Below are 20,527 nucleotides of genomic sequence, written 5' to 3'. Positions count from 1 at the left end.
GGGGGTGTTTGGGGTGTGGGGTGATGTGCTTTATGCAGCGGGAGCGGTGTTTGGGGGTGGGTTGTGTTTTGTGCAGCGGGAGGGGTGTTTGTAGGTGGGTTTATGTGTTTTGTGCAGGGGAGGGGTGTTTGGGGGTGGGTTGTGTTTTGTGCAGGGGAGGAGTGTTTGGGGGTGGGTTGTTGTTTTTTGTGCAGGGGAGGGGTGTTTGGTGGTGGGTTGTTGTGTTTTGTGCAGGGGAAGGGTGTTTTGGGGGTGGGTTGTTGTGCTTTCTGCAGTGGGAGGGGTGTTTGTGTGTTGGTTGTTGTTTTGTACAGGGGAGGGGTGTTTGGGGGGGTGGGTTGATGTGTTTTGTGCAGGGGAGGGGTGTTTGGGAGGTGGGTTTATGTTTTGTGCAGGGGTGGTGTGTTTGGGGGTGGGTTGATGTGTTTTGTGCAGGGAGAGGGGTGTTTGGGGGTGGGTTGTTGAGTTTTGGGCAGGGGGAGGGGTGTTTGGGGTGGTTGATGTGTTTTGTTCGGGGGAGGAGTGTTTTGGGGTTGGGTTGTGTTTTGTGCAGGGAGGGGGTGTTTGGGGTGTGGGGTGATGTGCTTTATGCAGCGGGAGGGGTGTTTGGGGGTGGGTTGTTTTGTTTTGTGCAGGGGGAGCGGTGTTTGGGGGTGGGTTGTGTGTTTTGTGCCGGGGAGGGGTGTTTGGGGGTGGGTTGTTTTGTTTTGTGCAGGGGGAGGGGTGTTTGGGGGAGGGATGTTTTGTTTTGTGCAGGGGGAGGGGTGTTTGGGGGTGGGTTGTTGTGTTTTGTGCAGGGGGAGGGGTGTTTGGGGTGGTTGATGTGTTTTTTTCGGGGGGAGGGGTTTTTTGGGGTTGGGTTGTGTTTTGTGCAGGGGAGGGGTTGTTTGGGGTGTGGGGTGTTTGGGGTTTGGTTGTTGTGTTTTGTGCAGGGGAGGGGTGTTTGGCGGTGGGTTGATGTGTTTCGTGTAGGGGAGGGGTGTTTGGGGGTGGGTTGATGTGTTTTGTGCAGGGAGAGGCGTGTTTAGGGGTGGGTTGTTGTTTTTTGTGCAGGGGGAGGGATGTTTGGAGGTGGGTTGTTGCATTTTGTGCAGGGGAGGGGTGTTTGGGGGAGAGTATTCTTGTGTTTTGTGCAGGGGAGGGGTGTTTCGGGGTGGGTTGTTGTATTTTCTGCAGGGGGATGGGTGTTTGATGGTGGGTTGATGTGTTTTTTGCAGGGGAGGTGTTTTTGGGGGTGGGTTGTGTTTTCTGCACTGGGAGGAGTGTTTGGGGGTGGGTTGTGTTTTGTGCAGGGGAGGGGTTTTTGGTGGTGGGGTGCTGTGTTTTGTGCAGGGGAGGGGTGTTTGGGGGTGGGTTGATGTGTTTTGTGTAGGGGAGGGGTGTTTGGGGGTGGGTTGATGTGTTTTGTGCAGGGGGAGGCGTGTTTGGGGGTGGATTGTTGTTTTTTGTGCAGGGGAGGGGTGTTTGGAGGTGGGTTGTTGCATTTTGTGCAGGGGAGGGGTGTTTGGGGGAGAGTGTTCTTGTGTTTTGTTCAGAGGGAGGGGTGTTTGGGGGTGGGTTGATGTGTTTTGTGCAGGGGGAGGAGTGTTTGGGGGTGGGTTGTTTTTTGTGCAGGGGAGGGTGTTTTGAGGTGGGTTGTTGCATTTTGTGCAGGGGAGGGGTGTTTGGGGGAGAGTGTTCTTGTGTTTTGTGCAGGGGGAGGGGTGTTTTGGGGTTGGTTGATGTGTTTTGTGCAGGGGAGGGGTGTTTGGGGGGTTGATGTGTTTTGTGCTGAGGGAGAGGTGTTTGGGGGTGGGTTGATGTGTTTTGTGCAGGGGAGGGGTGTTTCAGGGTGGGTTGTTGTATTTTGTGCAGGGGTGTGGTGTTTTGGGGTTGGTTGATGTGTTTTTTGCAGGGGAGGCGTTTTTGGGGGTGGGTTGTGTTTTGTGCAGGGGAGGAGTGTTTGGGGGTGGGTTGTTGTGTTTTGTGCAGGGGAGGGGTGTTTGGTGGTGGGTTGTTGTGTTTTGTGCAGGGGAGGGGTGTTTGGGGGTGGGTTGTTTTTTGTGCAGGGGAGGGGTGTTTGGAGGTGTGTTGTTTCATTTTGTGCAGGGGAGGGGTGTTTGGTGGAGAGTGTTCTTCTGCTTTGTGCAGGGGGAGGTGTGTTTCGGGGTGGGTTGTTGTATTTTGTGCAGGGGAGTGGTGTTTTGGTGTTGGTTGATGTGTTTTGTGCAGGGGAGTGGTGTTTTGGGGTTGGTTGATGTGTTTTGTGCAGGGGAGGGGTGTTTGGGGGTGGGTTGATGTGTTTTGTGCAGGGGGAGGGGTTTTTGGGGGTGGGTTGTGTTTTGTGCAGGGGGAGGAGTGTTTGGGGGTGGGTTGTTGTGTTTAGTGCAGGGGAGTGGTGTTTGGGGGTGGGTTGTTGTATTTAGTGCAGGGGGAGAGGTGTTTGGGTGTGGTTTGTTGTGTTCTGTGCAGGGGATGGGTTTTTGGGGGTGTGTTGTTGTGATTTGTGCAGGGGAGGGGTGTTTTGGGGTGGGTTTTTGTTTTTTGTGCGGGGGGGTGTTTGGGGGTGGGTTGATGTTTTTTGTGCGGGGGGGTGTTTGGGGGTGGGTTGATGTGTTTTGTGCAGGGGGATGGGTGTTTGGGGGTGGGTTGATCTGTTTTGTGCAGGGGGAGGGGTTTTTGGTGGTGGGTTGTGTTTTGTGCGGGGGGGTGTTTGGGGGTGGGTTGATGTGTTTTGTGCAGTGGGATGGGTTTTGGGGGGTGTGTTGTGTTTTGTGCATGGGGAGGGGTGTTTGGGGGTGGTTTGTTGTGTTTTGTGCAGGGGGAGGGGTGTTTGGGGGTGGGTTGTGTTTTGTGCAGTGAGAGGGGTTTTTGGGGTTGGGTTGTTGTGTTTAGTGCAGGGGAGTGGTGTTTGGGTGTGGGTTGTTGTCTTTAGTGCAGGGGGAGAGGTGTTTGGGTGTGGTTTGTTGTGTTCTGTGCAGGGGATGGGTTTTTGGGGGTGTGTTGTGTTTTGTGCAGGGGAGGGGTGTTTTGGGGTGGGTTGTTGTGTTTTGTGCGGGGGGTGTTTGGGGGTGGGTTGATGTGTTTTGTGCAGGGGATTGGTATTTGGGGGTGGGTTGATGTGTTTTGTGCAGGGGAGGGGTTTTTGGTGGTGGGTTGTGTTTTGTGCAGAGGGAGGAGTGTTTGTGGGTGGGTTGTTGTGTTTTGTGCAGGGGGAGAGGTGTTTGGGTGTGGTTTGTTGTGTTTTGTGCAGGGGGATGGGTTTTTGGGGGTGGGTTGTTGTGTTTTGTGCAGGGGGAGAGGTGTTTGGGTGTGGTTTGTTCTGGTTTGTGCAGAGGGATGGGTTTTTGGGGGTGGGTTGTGTTTAGTGTATGGGGAGGGGTGTTTAGGGGTGGGTTGTTGTGTTTTATGCAGGGGAGGGGTGTTTGGGGGTGGGTTCTTGTATTTTGTGCAGGGGAGGGGTGTGTGGGGGAAAATATTCTTGTTTTGTGCAGGGGAGAGGTGTTTGAGTGTGGTGTGTTGTGTTTTGTGCATGGGGAGGGGTGTTTGGGGGTGGGTTGTTGTGTTTTGTGCAGGGAATGGGTGTTTGGGGGTGGGTTGATGTGTTTTGTGCAGGGGAGGGGTGTTTGGGGGTGGGTTGTTGTATTTTGTGCTGGGGGAGGGGTGTTTGGGGGTGGGTTCTTGTATTTTGTGCAGGGGAGGGGTGTTTGGGGGAAATTATTCTTGTGTTTTGTGCAGGGGGAGAGGTGTTTGGGTGTGGTTTGTTGTGTTTTGTGCAGGGGGATGGGTTTTAGGGGGTGTGTTGTGTTTTTTGCAGGGGAGGGGTGTTTCGGGGTGTGTTGTTGTGTTTTGTGCAGTGAGAGGGGTTTTTGGGGTTGGGTTGTTGTGTTTAGTGCAGGGGAGTGGTGTTTGGGTGTGGGTTGTTGTCTTTAGTGCAGGGGGAGAGGTGTTTGGGTGTGGTTTGTTGTGTTCTGTGCAGGGGATGGGTTTTTGGGGGTGTGTTGTGTTTTGTGCAGGGGAGGGGTGTTTTGGGGTGGGTTGTTTTGTTTTGTGCGGGGGGGTGTTTGGGGGTGGGTTGATGTGTTTAGTGCAGGGGATTGGTGTTTGGGGGTGGGTTGATGTGTTTTGTGCAGGGGAGGGGTTTTTGGTGGTGGGTTGTGTTTTGTGCAGAGGGAGGAGTGTTTGCGGGTGGGTTGTTGTGTTTTGTGCAGGGGGAGAGGTGTTTGGGTGTGGTTTGTTCTGGTTTGTGCAGAGGGATGGGTTTTTGGGGGTGGGTTGTGTTTAGTGTATGGGGAGGGGTGTTTAGGGGTGGGTTGTTGTGTTTTATGCAGGGGAGGGGTGTTTGGGGGTGGGTTCTTGTATTTTGTGCAGGGGGAGGGGTGTGTGGGGGAAAATATTCTTGTTTTGTGCAGGGGAGAGGTGTTTGAGTGTGGTGTGTTGTGTTTTGTGCATGGGGAGGGGTGTTTGGGGGTGGGTTGTTGTGTTTTGTGCAGGGGAGGGGTGTTTGGGGGTGGGTTGATGTGTTTTGTGCAGGGGAGGGGTGTTTGGGGGTGGGTTCTTGTATTTTGTGCAGGGGGAGGGGTGTTTGGGGAAAATATTCTTGTATTTTGTGCAGGGGAGGGGTGTTTGGGGGAAATTATTCTTGTGTTTTGTGCAGGGGGAGAGGTGTTTGGGTGTGGTTTGTTGTGTTTTGTGCAGGGGGAGGCGTGTTTGGGGGTGGGTTGTTGTTTTTTGTGCAGGGGAGGGGTGTTTGGAGGTGGGTTTTTGCATTTTGTGCAGGGGAGGGGTGTTTGGGGGAGAGTGTTCTTGTGCTTTGTGCAGCGGGAGGGGTGTTTCGGGGTGGGTTGTTGTATTTTGTGCAGGGGAGTGGTGTTTTGGTGTTGGTTGATGTGTTTTGTGCAGGGGAGTGGTGTTTTGGGGTTGGTTGATGTGTTTTGTGCAGGGGGAGGGGTGTTTGGGGGTGGGTTGTTGTGTTTTGTGCAGGGGGAGGGGTTTTTGGGGGTGGGTTGTTGTGTTTTGTGCAGGGGGAGGGGTGTTTGGGGGTGGGTTGTTGTGTTTTGTGCATGGGGAGGGGTGTTTGGGGGTGGGTTGTTGTGTTTTGTGCAGGGGGAGGGGTGTTTGGGTGTGGTTTGTTGTGTTTTGTGCAGGGGAGGGGTGTTTTGGGGTGGGTTGTTGTGTTTTGTGCATGGGGAGGGGTGTTTTGGGGTGGGTTGTTGTGTTTTGTGCAGGGGAGGGGTGTTTGGGGGTGGGTTGATGTGTTTTGTGCAGGGGAGGGGTGTTTGGGGGTGGGTTGTTGTGTTTTGTGCAGGGGGAGGGGTGTTTGGGGGTGGGTTGATGTGTTTTGTGCAGGGGGAGGGGTTTTTGGTGGTGGGTTGTGTTTTGTGCGGGGGGGTGTTTGGGGGTGGGTTGATGTGTTTTGTGCAGTGGGATGGGTTTTGGGTGGTTTGTTGTGTTTTGTGCAGGGGGAGGGGTGTTTGGGGGTGGGTTGTGTTTTGTGCAGTGAGAGGGGTTTTTGGGGTTGGGTTGTTGTGTTTAGTGCAGGGGAGTGGTGTTTGGGTGTGGGTTGTTGTCTTTAGTGCAGGGGGAGAGGTGTTTGGGTGTGGTTTGTTGTGTTCTGTGCAGGGGATGGGTTTTTGGGGGTGTGTTGTGTTTTGTGCAGGGGAGGGGTGTTTGGGGGTGGGTTGTTGTGTTTTGTGCATGGGGAGGGGTGTTTGGGGGTGGGTTGATGTGTTTTGTGCAGGGGATTGGTGTTTGGGGGTGGGTTGATGTGTTTTGTGCAGGGGAGGGGTTTTTGGTGGTGGGTTGTGTTTTGTGCAGGGGAGGGGTGTTTGGGGGTGGGTTGTTGTGTTTTGTGCAGGGGGAGAGGTGTTTGGGTGTGGTTTGTTGTGTTTTGTGCAGGGGGAGGGGTGTTTGGGGGTGGGTTGTTGTGTTTTGTGCAGGGGGAGAGGTGTTTGGGTGTGGTTTGTTCTGGTTTGTGCAGAGGGATGGGTTTTTGGGGGTGGGTTGTGTTTAGTGTATGGGGAGGGGTGTTTAGGGGTGGGTTGTTGTGTTTTGTGCAGGAGGAGGGGTGTTTGGGGGTGGGTTGTTGCATTTTGTGCAGGGGAGGGGTGTTTGGGGGAGAGTATTCTTGTGTTTTGTGCAGGGGAGGGGTGTTTCAGGGTGGTTGTTGTGTTTTGTGCAGGGGAGGGGTGTTTGGGGGTGGGTTGTTGTGTTTTGTGCAGGGGAGGGGTGTTTGGGGGTGGGTTGATGTGTTTTGTGCAGGGAGAGGCGTGTTTGGGGGTGGGTTGTTGTTTTTTGTGCAGGGGAGTGGTGTTTGGAGGTGGGTTTTTGCATTTTGTGCAGGGGAGGGGTGTTTGGGGGAGAGTATTCTTGTGTTTTGTGCAGGGGGAGGGGTGTTTGGGGGTGGGTTGTTGTGTTTTGTGCAGGGGGATGGGTTTTTGGGGGTGTGTTGTGTTTTTTGCAGGGGAGGGGTGTTTCGGGGTGTGTTGTTGTGTTTTGTGCAGTGAGAGGGGTTTTTGGGGTTGGGTTGTTGTGTTTAGTGCAGGGGAGTGGTGTTTGGGTGTGGGTTGTTGTCTTTAGTGCAGGGGGAGAGGTGTTTGGGTGTGGTTTGTTGTGTTCTGTGCAGGGGATGGGTTTTTGGGGGTGTGTTGTGTTTTGTGCAGGGGAGGGGTGTTTTGGGGTGGGTTGTTTTGTTTTGTGCGGGGGGGTGTTTGGGGGTGGGTTGATGTGTTTAGTGCAGGGGATTGGTGTTTGGGGGTGGGTTGATGTGTTTTGTGCAGGGGAGGGGTGTTTGGGGGTGGGTTGTGTTTTGTGCAGTGGGAGGAGTGTTTGCGGGTGGGTTGTTGTGTTTTGTGCAGGGGGAGAGGTGTTTGGGTGTGGTTTGTTCTGGTTTGTGCAGGGGGATGGGTTTTTGGGGGTGGGTTGTGTTTAGTGTATGGGGAGGGGTGTTTGGGGGTGGGTTGTTGTGTTTTGTGCAGGGGAGGGGTGTTTGGGGGTGGGTTCTTGTGTTTTGTGCAGGGGGAGGGGTGTGTGGGGGAAAATATTCTTGTTTTGTGCAGGGGAGAGGTGTTTGAGTGTGGTGTGTTGTGTTTTGTGCATGGGGAGGGCTGTTTGGGGGTGGGTTGTTGTGTTTTGTGCAGGGGAGGGGTGTTTGGGGGTGGGTTGATGTGTTTTGTGCAGGGGGAGGGGTGTTTGGGGGTGGGTTGTTGTTTTTTGTGCAGGGGGAGGGGTGTTTGGGGAAAATATTCTTGTATTTTGTGCAGGGGAGGGGTGTTTGGGGGAAAATATTCTTGTGTTTTGTGCAGGGGGAGAGGTGTTTGGGTGTGGTTTGTTGTGTTTTGTGCAGGGGGATGGGTTTTAGGGGGTGTGTTGTGTTTTGTGCAGGGGAGGGGTGTTTGGAGGTGGGTTGTTGCATTTTGTGCAGGGGAGGGGTGTTTGGGGGAGAGTGTTCTTGTGTTTTGTGCAGCGGGAGGGGTGTTTCGGGGTGGGTTGTTGTATTTTGTGCAGGGGGTGGTGTTTTGGGGTTGGTTGATGTGTTTTGTGCAGCGGAGGGGTGTTTGGGGGTTGGTTGATGTGTTTTGTGCATGGGGAGGGGTGTTTGGGGGTGGGTTGTTGTGTTTTGTGCAGGGGGAGGGGTGTTTGGGGGTGGGTTGTTGTGTTTTGTGCAGGGGGAGGGGTGTTTGGGGGTGGGTTGTTGTGTTTTGTGCATGGGGAGGCGTGTTTGGGGGTGGGTTGTTGTGTTTTGTGCAGGGGAGGGGTGTTTGTCGTGTGGGTTGTTGTGTTTTGTGCAGGGGAGGGGTGTTTGGGGGTGGGTTGTTGTGTTTTGTGCATGGGGAGGGGTGTTTGGGGGTGGGTTGTTGTGTTTTGTGCAGGGGAGGGATGTTTGGGGGTGGGTTGTTGTGTTTTGTGCAGGGGAGGGGTGTTTGGGGGTGGGTTGATGTGTTTTGTGCAGGGGGAGGGGTGTTTGGGGGTGGGTTGATCTGTTTTGTGCAGGGGGAGGGGTTTTTGGTGGTGGGTTGTGTTTTGTGCGGGGGGGTGTTTGGGGGTGGGTTGATGTGTTTTGTGCAGTGGGATGGGTTTTGGGGGGTGTGTTGTGTTTTGTGCAGGGGAGGGGTGTTTGGGGGTGTGTTGTTTTGTTTTGTGCATGGGGAGGGGTGTTTGGGGGTGGGTTGTTGTGTTTTGTGCATGGGGAGGGGTGTTTGGGGGTGGGTTGTGTTTTGTGCAGTGAGAGGGGTTTTTGGGGGTGGGTTGTTGTGTTTTGTGCAGGGGGAGAGGTGTTTGGGTGTGGTTTGTTGTGTTTTGTGCAGGGGGAGAGGTGTTTGGGTGTGGTTTGTTGTGTTTTGTGCAGGGGAGGGGTTTTTGGGGGTGTGTTGTGTTTTGTGCATGGGGAGGGGTGTTTGGGGGTGGGTTGTTGTGTTTTGTGCAGGGGAGGGGTGTTTGGGGGTGGGTTGTTGTGTTTTGTGCAGGGGAGGGGTGTTTGGGGGTGGGTTGTTGTGTTTTGTGCAGGGGAGGGGTGTTTGGGGGTGGGTTGTTGTGTTTTGTGCAGCGGGACGGATGTTTGGTGGTGGGTTGTTGTGTTTTGTGCAGGGGATGGGTGTTTTGGGGTGGATTGTTGTGTTTTGTGCATGGGGAAGGGTGTTTGGGGCTGGGTTGTTGTGTTTTGTGCAGGGGAGGGATGTTTGGGTGTGGGTTGTTGTGTTTTGTGCAGGGGAGGGGTGTTTGGGGGTGGGTTGTTGTGTTTTGTGCAGGGGAGGCGTGTTTGGGGGTGGGTCGTTGTGTTTTGTGCAGAGGAGGGGTGTTTGGGGAAGGGTCGTTGTGTTTTGTGCAGGGGAGGGGTGTTTGGGTGTGGGTTGTTGTGTTTTGTGCATGGGGAGGGGTGTTTGTGGTGTGGGTTGTTGTGTTTTGTGCATGGGGAGGGGTGTTTGGGGGTGTGTTGTTGTGTTTTGTGCATGGGGAGTGGTGTTTGTTGTGTGGGTTGATGTGTTTTCTGCCGCGGGAGGGATGTTTGGGTCTGGGTTGATGATTATGATGGGTTTGCTGCTTCTCTCTGAACTGATTTCCGTGGTTTTTCTTTGCTTCATCGCCGTCTGGAGAAGAAGAATCTCAGAGTTTTATACTGTGTATATACTTTGATAATAACTGTACTTTGAACCTTTGCACTCACTGGTTTCCCCGGCAGTAGTCCCTCAGAATGGCAGCCACCTGGGAAGGGTCAGCACTCAGGGAAGTGAGCACAGGCTAGTCACCTGAGAGCCTTCGTTGTTTCCCAGGAGACTCCCATTTTTGTGCATTGGTCTCAGAGTCACAGAAATGTGCAGATAGGAAACAGGCCCACTGAGTTGCTGCCAGTCATTTACACTCATCCTACTATTCTTCCCAATTTTCCACTAGCTACCCCCAGATCCACACCACTCACTTCCACAGTGGTAAGTTAACCTGAGCTAATAACTTGGTCAGTTTTGAGCATGGTAGTTCTTTGGAAAACTCGCCCAAATTGAACTAAACAATGTCAACAGTGAGTGATACAGATTGTTAGAGAGGTCCAGGAGCAAAGAGTAGAGAGCACTTTGCTGAGTGGACCTATCTAGTTCTTCTACAGCTTCCCCCAAAGAGGGCTGAGAAGTAGCCATATCTTACCTGTAATCTGCATCATGTTCTTGGGCATTGTGTACCCTGTATGCCAGTACCAGGGACCTGACGAAACTTGTTGCTGAGAGCCTTGCATGTGGCTTGGCTAAATAGTTGACCTATGGCCCCTTTTCTTTAAATATTGAAGGTTGATAAGGTAGATTCTGCCTGTTAAGACACTTCAGCTGCAGTTTGACATCAAAGTTTAGAGGTCCAGCCTTGTATGTAACCAAATCTGAAAGTGTTGCCTGTTGCGGGATCCAACTGGGAGTGGGTCACTATAAAGAAAAACTCCAAGCCCAGCACAAGGCCCTGTCTCAAGCGAAAATGGAACTGGAATCAGAATTGGTTTATTATTGTCAGATGCACCAGGATATAGTGAGAAGTTTCTATACTGTCACACAGATCAAATCTACTTTCTGCATTGAAGTAACACAATAACATAAGGTTATTGAAATAGTTAAAACAGTAATAATTCCAAGTAAAGTGAAACTGTTGCAGAAAAATGCAGTGCAGGTTGTCAATAAAAAGCAAACTCATAACTAGATAGATTGTAAGATCAAGAGTCTATCTTATAATAGGGAATTGTTCAATAGCCTTAAAACAGTGCTGTCAATGCTGATCTTGAGCCTGCTGATACATGCCTTCAGGTTTTTGTATCTTCTGCACAATGGAAGGGAGAAGAGAGGTTGTCCAATATGGACGGGGTCTTTCACTATACTGGCTGCTTTACTGAGGCGGCATGAAATATAGACAAAGCCCATGGATGGAGGGCTGGCTTCCATGATGTGCTGAGCTGTGTCCGCAGCTCTCTGCAGCTTCTTGCAGTCATGTGCAGAACTGTTGCCATACCAAGCCAACAGAAGACAATAACACCGTAAGACATAGGAGCAGAATTAGACCATCTGGCCCATCAAGTCTGCTCTGTCATTTCATCATAGCTGATTCATTATCTCCCTCAATCCCAATCTCCTGCCTTTTCCTCGTAACTTTTGACGCCATTACTAATCAAGAACCTATCAAGCTCTGCTTTAAATATATCAAATGACTTGTCCTCCAGAGCTGTCTGTGGCACTGAATTCCACAGATTGCCCACCTTCTGGCTGAAGAAATTCCTCATCATCTCAGTTCTAAAGGGACATCCTTGTATCAGGTCGGCTGGTGGTGCAGTGACATCAGCGCCGGACTCCGGAACGGAGGTTCCCGGGTTTGAATCCAGTCGGGGCTGCTCCCGAGTATGCTTTCCATCCGTGCCAGGTTAAGTGTTGAGCTCTCAACTCGACCTCGTAAAATAAAGAAAAATACTGCGAAATATCTGTGCGAGTAGTGGCGCCCCACACAGCCTTCCGATCTGCACCTTGTAAGGCATGAAAATGCCCGACACCGGCCTCTCAGGCCTGAATCGATGTCGTCAGCATCATCATCATCTTGTATTCTGAGGCTGTGCCCTCTGGTCCTCGACAACCTCACTATGAGAAACATCTTCTATCATGATGTCTCTGGATAGGATGCTTTCTGTGGTTCATAAAAATTGGTAAGGATCAATTGGGACATGCCAGATTTCTGAAGGATGTGTTCCTGGAAAACACACCTGAGTGTATGCTATGTGGGGCTGGGTGTGAGATTTGTGGCCTTCCCGCTCAGGCCTGCTCTCACCAAATCCTCATCTTACTTATCTGATGTCTGTAGAATAGAAAAATCCACGCCGGAAAGAGCCTAGTCCGCCAGGAGAGTGGGTTCTATTGAACTAAATGGTAACTGTTAGCTGTGTTTTTTTTTGTCACTCTGAGTATGCTTCATTGTGTGTGGATACACTGAGATAATGTGAGTTGATTTTATCCACAGCTTTTGTACACAACTATAGGGTTGTATAAACAATTTATGCCTGGATTCCCATGCGTAGAATCCAATCATGTGTGAGGCACTTAAGTGTAATCAGAGCTATTACCCGTGGATATGAGCAGAATCCAGCTCTTATTTCCATCTGCACTCTGAGAACATGTGGCGGGTTATAGAAAGGTCAGCACTAATGCTGATTAGGTGCAGTTGGCCAGAATAAAAGTGCATCAGGATTGCTGAAAGTGTTGAGAGCTGTGCTTAGCATATTCAGAAAATGGAATGACAGTTGGCCGATCTTTGCAGCATTCCACCTCAGAAAAATGGGCTTCATTCAAGAATAGTACACTGACAGCACATTAAAGTGCTTTACCCAGGGGTAATATGGCAAGACTCCATGCAAACCAGTACAGGAGCTTGCTCTGATGCAATTTCTAAAGATGTAATCATTAGAATTATATCTGAATGGAATGGTTTTATGATTTTGGTCATGCATTCAGCCTAGTAAATACCTGCAAAATCAATCCATGAGAATCAGTGATTACTTGGACACACATTAATCACAATTCAGATCTGGTGAAAATTCGTTGACTTACAACATTAACTATTTCATCTCCACAGATGCTACCTGACCTGCTGAGTGTCTGTGTCCTTTTCTGTGCGCAGTTCAGATTTCCAGCATCGTGTTTTTCTTATGCTTTTAGATTACACAATCTCTTCTCACTACTGCTATTGGCACAAGGTTCAGGAGGTACAGGAGCCTTAGGTCCCACCCCACCAAGTTCAGGAGCTGTTATTACCCTATAAACATCAGGCTTTTGAACCGGTGTTGATAACTTCACCCATACAACTCTGAACTGATTGCATTATGCTTTAAAAATGTTATTTGCTCAGTTTGTAATCTCTTCTCAATTTGTTGTTTGTCAATCTTTCCTTATGCATAGTTTTTCATAAATTCTGTCATATTTATTTTGTTTTTCTGTAAAGGTCGGCTAGAAAAAAATGTCACTTTGGTATATGGTGACATATACATACTTCGATAATAAATTCACTTTGACTTTGAATTTTCTTTTTGTAAATTCATTGCTGTTTATCCTAGGTTAAAATGCTTACACCATGTTTAGTTCTGTAGCTGTAATGGGACCCAAAAGATTTGTAGCTTCTTTCTATCTAATCTTTTGTACAATTTGTTGTTGGTAGAGATGAGAGATGAATGATGACTTAGCCAAGACTTAAAAAACAAGCCCAGTCAAGAGTTAGACTCAGAGGTCAGATCTTAGCTTCTGTTCTGAATATTAATGGATATTTCCTTCCAATGCATGTTCTAAAACTATCGATTTACTTAAAGGGTATAATGTTGTCGTACGAATACCTTCAGGAGCAACAAACATTGAGGTACGGCAGCACAGTTACTCAGGGAAACCAGAAGATGACAATTACCTTGGTAAGCATCTTGAGTATATGGTGGTTCCCCTGCTCACTGCTTGCAACACTCTGCTGCACAGAGTGTGTAATATAATCCACTTTACATTTAACTGTTCTGCCAACTCCTATACATCAACCATACCTGCTCAAACAATGCAGTCATGATTTCCTCCATTGTCCAGTACAAGCTGCATGTATTCTTCCATTTGCAAACTGCAATGCAGATGCATCTTCAGAGAGCAGTGGACCATAGACCAGTGGTCCCCAACCACCGGGCCGCAAAGCACGTGCGATGCATCGCCTCTGATCTGGGCCGACATTTACGTGCCAGGCGGCACCTAATCAATTAGCTTGTTTATTTCGACTTTTTTCTTAAAGATGTGCTGGGTGCGTTCGGACTACCGCTGTACCACTGCATTCTGTGTGGCAATGAATCGGTCCATGGCCTGGAGGTTTGGGACCACTGCTATAATTGACTTATCATTATATTCATGCAAGAAAAATATGCGCAGTGCGTTTAACATTAAATTCGTTAGATAAACCGCCTTAGAAACAAAACTGAGTGTATTAGCCACTTATAAGTGACTTATAGTTGACTTACCACCTATATTCCAGTCGTGATTAACGCCCCCACCCCCGCCCCGGGTCGGCCGGTCCGCAAGAATATTGTCAATATTAAACTGGTCCGCGGTGCAAAAAAGGTTGGGGACCCCTTTCATAGACAACTCATAATTAAAACAGAATTTTCCAAGCTGATGAAAATGCACTCTGGAATGCACTCTGGCTCTCTTTGGTTTTATTTCAGAGTTCTAACATCTGCTGGGTGTTTTTGGCTCATCAACTTCTGTTTGTTTCATTCTACACGAAAAAAAAGCCCTTTGAACCTAGAGGCCTCTGATTTTCCATGATGTACACTGAATAATTCAACTCTGGCCTCACGACAGGGAAAAGTGGATCTAGATCATCTTGCAAAATAGTAATTGTTTTTTCCATTGTAGAGGAATATTTTGATTTTTTTTTTCCAGGTTGTCTCTCAGAGTACTTTAATTCAAGTCTGGGGTGGAGGTGGGTCCAAGGGACAAGCCAGTGATCATGTTCCCATAAGATGAACATTTTGTACATCTCAGCCAAGTCCATAAGCATTGAACACAGCTGAGTGGATTCTTCCTCAGTGCATGCCGTACATGCTCACTTAAACACAATTAATACCCAGTTCTCTGTCACATTGTTCATGATTCTACCCATACATGCCTGGAACTGGCCCCTCCACTAAAACAGCTCAATATTTGAATGACCAGGCCCAGCTCTTTCAATACTAAAGATCCATTAAAAACAGGGTGATTTATCATTTAATGTCAGAGGGGGAGTTGGGGAAAAGGAAATTTATGCCCTATTTACCTTAGCGCTACTGCCCTAACAGTGTTTCTGGTCTCTCTCTCAGCGTTATCTGACAGTCAAGGCAATTTCATCCTGAATGGAAACTTTGTGGTGAGCATGTTTAAGCGAGAGGTAAATCTACAGGGAACCACAATCGAATACAGTGGCTCAGACAGTGATGTGGAACGGATTAACTGTACAGGCCGAATTGAAGAAGAGTTGATTCTTCAGGTAAGGACTTCTGCACTTTTATATTTATCATAGGTAACCTTTTCCCAGTGAGGAAATCCATCTCCTTCTGAGCAATCCCCATGGCTTTATCACTTTTTCTGACAGTTACCTTGAAGCTGTTTAGTTCCACTTGAATTAGCATTAGTTTGGGACGTTCACAATTTTTTTCTCTTTAAATACTGCTAGGTTTTGTCTGTTGGAAATTTGTACAACCCTGATGTGCGTTACTCCTTTAATATACCAATAGAGGATCAGCTGGGATTGTTTGTTTGGGACCCGTATGGTTCATGGCAAGAGTGCAATAGACCGTGCCAAGGTAAAATCCAATCAGTTATTTACATTCAAGCTTTCAAACTTTCATTCAATATTAAAAAAAAAGATGTGTAGCTGTTATTTTCAAAATGACTCCCACACCCTATATCATTTACCTAGGACCTAAGGGTGGCGAACCTTTTTGAGAGCGTGTGCCCAAATTGGCAGTAAGCTAAAAAATTCTCTCGTGTGCCATGGTAATTTTGAGCAGAGATGATCATTGATTAAGAAATTAGTAACAAAAATTATGGATTTTTTAAGGGGAAAAGGATGAGTCCTGTTCTTTATTTTTGTGTATTCATTTTTACTTGTTATGAAGGTATAATAGAGATAGATTGAAATAAATGAAGCATTTTAGAAACCTGTTCAAAAATATTAATATGAACCTTCTATAAAGACAAAGTATTTCTAAATGTTTTTGTTATGGTAACAATTTACTGTCTAAATGCTGATGTGTACATCAAGTCCGGGAAGATTTCAAAACGTATCACCCAACTTTAGGTGTTCTCACAGTTGTCTAGCTGGCACCAATCCTGTGAGAACATCTCACTGCTCTTGGGTTGTAAGGAAAAATCATTGACTGCTTCATTTGGCAGTAAAGATAATCATTATGTATCTTTTTATTGTAGACGGGGGGGGCAAAAAGAATTGAGGGGTGGCATTGCACGCCAGCAGAATATTTGTGTGTGCCTTAGGTTCGCCACCCTGATTAGGCTACTGACTGCTCTCTAACACTGAGCTCCACGTATCTCTTTTGAATCCTATCACTTATTCCAGGACTATTGTGCTAAGTGTGTTTTCATATCTGAGAATTACAGGGAATGTTATTCACAATTTTGCAGTTTCAGTTAACCATCCTAAGGAGCTTAATGCATGCCAGTCACTTAACAAGCCTATTCTTCTTTACGCTTGCTAATTCAGTCCAGTAGTTGACTTCAGACCCATGTTTATGAACTTTGAAGGCAAAGTAGAATCTTCTGTATGACTTTACCCACAGTTAATGTGAGCAATACAAACACTGTTCCCTGTCATGAAGGCTTGGTGGAAAGGGTAGCTCGGCATCACTGTGATACCAATACCACCCACGGGGTGGCAGAAAGGAAAGTTATTTCACCTTATTCAATTAGGGCCCTGGAGAGATTTTGAGTTTATGAACATGCCTTCGAACAATATTACTGAGAAGGCTTTGTGAATAAGGTTCTCCAGTAGTTTTGGCATTTCTCTTGAAAGTATTCATGGTTCTCTGGCCACAGTTCCAAAAGAATTGGGCAATCTCCTTTGGTGTTCATGAGGAACTCTTGTCTTTGAGTAACTGGAGATTGAGAAGTGACTCAATTGTCATTTGCCCTTGATAAGGAGAAATCCAGGCTGATTTCCTCTTCATAAAGGAGCGGCGATTTGTTGAATTGAACCTTCCTCACACAGGTAAGGATCAGGCATCTCATCACAGATAGCTGATCAGTTCTCTTTTTTCAATCCATAACTCACCAATGTAACTATTCCCTGTGTTTAATTTACTTATGTGGAAAGTATATTCTAAATTCCAGATATACAGGAAGTATAATGTCCAAAAGTTAAAATTTCAGAGTGCAATGCTCTGACTATCTTTGGTAATGCTGTGTTGTATAATTCTAAGGTGACCACAGCAACACTGTTTGCATCCTGTAAGCAGTCCTGCCTAATGTGAAGGGGGAGTGACGATTACTTCATTGCAGTGCATCTTGGTAAAATGGTTCTGTTTTATTTCCTATCAAAGAGTAAATGAAGAATAAGTATATCATTCAGAGAGCTCCTGCCGAAAGGTCAGAGCTGCTGTTGGACACAGATTTGCTGTGAGAGCCATGAGGATGTGAATATTGATGTGCTTCCATCTGTTGCACACAGGGGAACGGAGGAGAAAGGTGGTCTGTGTGCGGAAAGCAGATCAGCTGGTTGTTTCTGATCAACGATGCGAGCACTTGGCTCACCTGACTGCAGAGAGTGAGCTGTGCAATATGGACTGTGAATTAAGGTAATGAGTAGGATTGTGGTCAGCATCTTTATAAGACAGAATGTTCAGCAATTCCGTTCTTGTTTCCTGCCTCCATTTAACAATCACCTGGGACTGAAGAGTTAAGCTGCCCTTACAAGGAGATAGTTCTCTGAAAGTGGCCTTGGAGGTTAACAGGATGGTGAAGGATGTGTTAGCACACTGCTCTTGACATAGCCAACAGTGATAAGTATCATTCTGTACCTTAAGATTGCCATCCTCACCATCAATAACACCACCACTTTTCATATCATCTGCAGACATACTAATTTTGTTCCTTCTTTCATCTCCCATTGAGCAAAAGTTACAGATACCTGAAAGAATACCAGCAGGCTCAAAGACAGATTCTATTCTATCTATTACTGTTGAATAATAAAATGGACTCTTTACCTCACTCTCAACAGCATCACCAATTTTCAGGTCATCTATAAACCTACTAATTTTGTCTCCTCTTCCCACTCCTGTTGGGCAGAGGTGCAAAAGCCTGAAAGCACCTATCAACAAGCTAAAGGACAGCCTCTGCCCCATTGTTATCAGACTCTTCAAAGGATCTCTTGCATGATAAGGTGGACTCTTGACCTTGCAACCTATCTCATGATTTTGCACTTAAGTTATGATTCACTGCACTTTCTCTGTAGATTTTACATTTTATTCTGAATTCTTTAATTGATTTACCTTGTTCCACCTCAACGCACTGCGCAGTTATCTGATATGTATGAATACTGTGCACAGTAAGCTTTTCACTGCAGCTTGGCACATAGAACATTGAACATTACAGAACAGTACAGGCCTTTGGCCCACAATGTAATGCTGACCTTTTAACCTACTCTACAATCAATCTAACCCTTCCTTCCAGCAAAACATTTTCCAATTATCCATGTGCCCTCTAAGAGTTTCTTAAATATCCCTAATGTGTAATGTAACCACCACCCATGGCTGGGTGTTCCATCCATACACCCACCAATCTCTCTGTCAAGAATTTACTACTGACATTGCCCCTGCACCTTCCTCCAATCACATTAAAGTTATTCTCCCCTGTATTAGCCATTTCCACCCTGGGAAAAGATCTCTGTCTATCCACTATATCTGTGTTCTTATCATGTGACCTGTGACAATAAAACCTAAACAAAAGCCAAAAGCCAAATCCAAAAAAGAAATCCTATATTCACATCCAAATTTAAAATAGTTCTCTGCCTCCTGGCACCATTCATTGTGGTACCAATTTTCCAACTTTTCCTATGTCCCATTGGCTCTAGAGTCATAGCATATCATAGAGCACAACTCTGAAGTGCAGGAGGTTGAAAGGTGATCTTATTGAGGTGTATAAAATCATGAGGGTCAGAGATAGGGTGAATATGTTCAGTCTTTTTCCCAGATTGGAGAATCGAGAGCATAGGTTTAAGGTGAGAAGGGAAAGATTTAATAGGGGCTTGAGGGACAACTTTTTTTTACACAGAGTGGACAGCATGTTAGATGAAGTGGTCAAGACAGGTAAATAACAACTTTTAAAAGACAGTTGGACAGGTACATGGATACAAAAGGTTTTGAAGGTCATGGGCCAAAGGTGTACAAGTGGATCTAGCTTGCAGGGGCAGCTTGATCAGCATAGACCGGAGAGACCGAAGGGCCAGTTTTCATGCTGTATAACTCTTTGATTGTATGAGAATGGAGAAAGGCCCTTCAGTCCATCTCATCCATGCCAATTATGATGACCACAACACAATTCCTATCTACCGGTGTTTGGTTCATTCTCCCTCTAAATCCATCCTATCTATGTACTTAACCAAATGCCTGTTAAATGTGTTACTGTACTTGCTTCAATCACTTCCTCATGTGGTGTATTCTATATCCTCACTATCCTCTGTAATAGAAAGTTCTCCTCAGTCCCTTTCGAACCCTTCACCTCTCACCTTAAACCTAAACACTCCCTGGAAAAAAGATTATGTTCATTCACCCCATCTGTACCCATCATCAGGAGTGCAGTGCTAGCCGGAGCGCTCTGAAACCCGTTCGGCACCTCTTAAAGAAGAAAGCCGAAATAAACAAGCTAATTAATTAGGTGCCGCCCACGGTGATTGGAGTCTCTCAGAAACTGCTGACCTCCTGGGATTTTTACGCACAACATACTCTGGAGTTTATAAAGAATGGTGCCAAAAACAAAAACACATCTCGCGAGTGGATTTAACATGATGGTTTTGCTCGTGGAGCAGCCACTCGCTAGATGTTTTTTGTTTTTGGCACCATTCTTTGTAAACTCCAGAGCATGTTGTGCGTAAAAATCCCAGGAGATCAGCAGTTTCTGAGATACTCAGATCACCCTGGGCGACACCTAATTAATTAGCTTGTTTATTTCAGCCTTTTTCTTAAAGAGGAGCCGAACGCGTTTCAGGGGGCTCCGGCTAGCACAGCACCCCTGCCCCTCATGATCTCACATACCTTGGTCAGATGACACCTCAGTCTCCTAGGTTCCAAGGCATGAAATTCAGATCTGCTGGTAACTCAGGCCCTGAACTCCTGGAGCATGCTCTCAAATCTTTTCCACTCTCTTTCTGATTTAATGACATCTTTCCTATAAGACAGTGATCAAGACTATGTGCAGTACTCCAAGTGTGGTCTCACAAATGTCTTGTACAACCATAACATAGTATCCTAACCTCTATACTCAATCCGCTGACTGATGAATGCTAGTGTGCAAAATGCCTTTTTCACCACGTTGTCCAGCTGTGACACTGCTTTCAATGAGCACTGCACTTGCACTCTTAGGTTCCTCTGTTCGATTACTCTCTCCAGTGCCTGACCATTCACTATGGAAGTCCTACTCTGATTTGGCCTACCAAAATGCAACACTGCGCAGTTAGCTAAATTGAAACCGCCTTGGCCCTGTACCCAGCTGATCAAGATCTCTCTGTAATTTTTGCTAACCTTCTTCACCATCTGTGATACCACCTACTTTAGCATCTTACACAAACTTAGTAACCTACCTTGCTAATTCATAACCAAATTGTTAATATAAGTAATAAAACAACAGAGGTCCAAGCACAACCCTGATCAAGGCCTCCAGTTTTAGAAATAACCTTTGACTCTCTGTTTCCCACCATTGAGACAAGTATTAATCCAATTAGTTGTCTTTCCCTGGGTCCTATGAGGACTCAGCTTCCAGACGAGCCTGCCTCCTGGGACCTTGTTCAACACCCCTCTAAAGTTCAAATATATAAGCCCTAGACCCATCTATCCTAGTGACTACCTCTCTGAAAAACTCCCAAGAGATTTGTCAGGCATGATTCCCCATGCACAAAGCTGTGCTGACAATCCATAATTAGACCTTGTTTATCCAAATGCTATCAAATCCTGTCCCTCAAATCCAGCTCCAGTAACTAATCCACCACCGATGTCGGACTCACTGACCTGTACCAAGGCTCATCTTTGATTTGCATTTTTACGATGCTATCAAGGTAGTCACTTTCCAAACCTATGAACCTCACCTGTGCCCAGAGAGGAAGGAAAAATCTCTGCAAGGGGCTCTTCAGTTTCTTATTGAGCTTGCCACAAGTTCTGAGAATGCACTTGGTCAGGCCCTGGGGAATCATCGACCTTTGTGTCCTTTAAGGCCTCCAGTACTTCCTTCAAGCAACTTGTATGTGGTCCAAGTCATCATTGTTTATTGCCCTCATTTCCCTTATTTTCTCCACTGCTGAGAAACTGTAAAAAGCC

General features: G+C 47.2%; 1 protein-coding gene across 3 annotated transcripts in view; it reads left to right on the top strand.

Annotated features, from left to right (window-relative positions):
* The window catches only part of LOC134351744 (A disintegrin and metalloproteinase with thrombospondin motifs 20-like), a 697,549-nt gene that overhangs the window by 425,400 nt on the left and 251,622 nt on the right, over positions 1–20,527 (top strand). For all 3 annotated transcript variants that reach the window (XM_063058346.1, XM_063058347.1, XM_063058349.1), the window contains 4 exons: positions 12,791–12,886; positions 14,309–14,475; positions 14,662–14,791; positions 16,672–16,798. In XM_063058346.1, the coding sequence (XP_062914416.1) occupies positions 12,791–12,886; positions 14,309–14,475; positions 14,662–14,791; positions 16,672–16,798 (520 nt within the window). The remainder of the gene's footprint in view (positions 1–12,790; positions 12,887–14,308; positions 14,476–14,661; positions 14,792–16,671; positions 16,799–20,527) is intronic.

This window comes from Mobula hypostoma, chromosome 9 (genome assembly GCF_963921235.1).
Source record: "Mobula hypostoma chromosome 9, sMobHyp1.1, whole genome shotgun sequence".
NCBI lineage: Eukaryota > Metazoa > Chordata > Chondrichthyes > Myliobatiformes > Myliobatidae > Mobula > Mobula hypostoma.
Note: the sequence above shows the minus strand (reverse complement) of the source record. Positions and strands in the feature narration are given on the sequence as shown.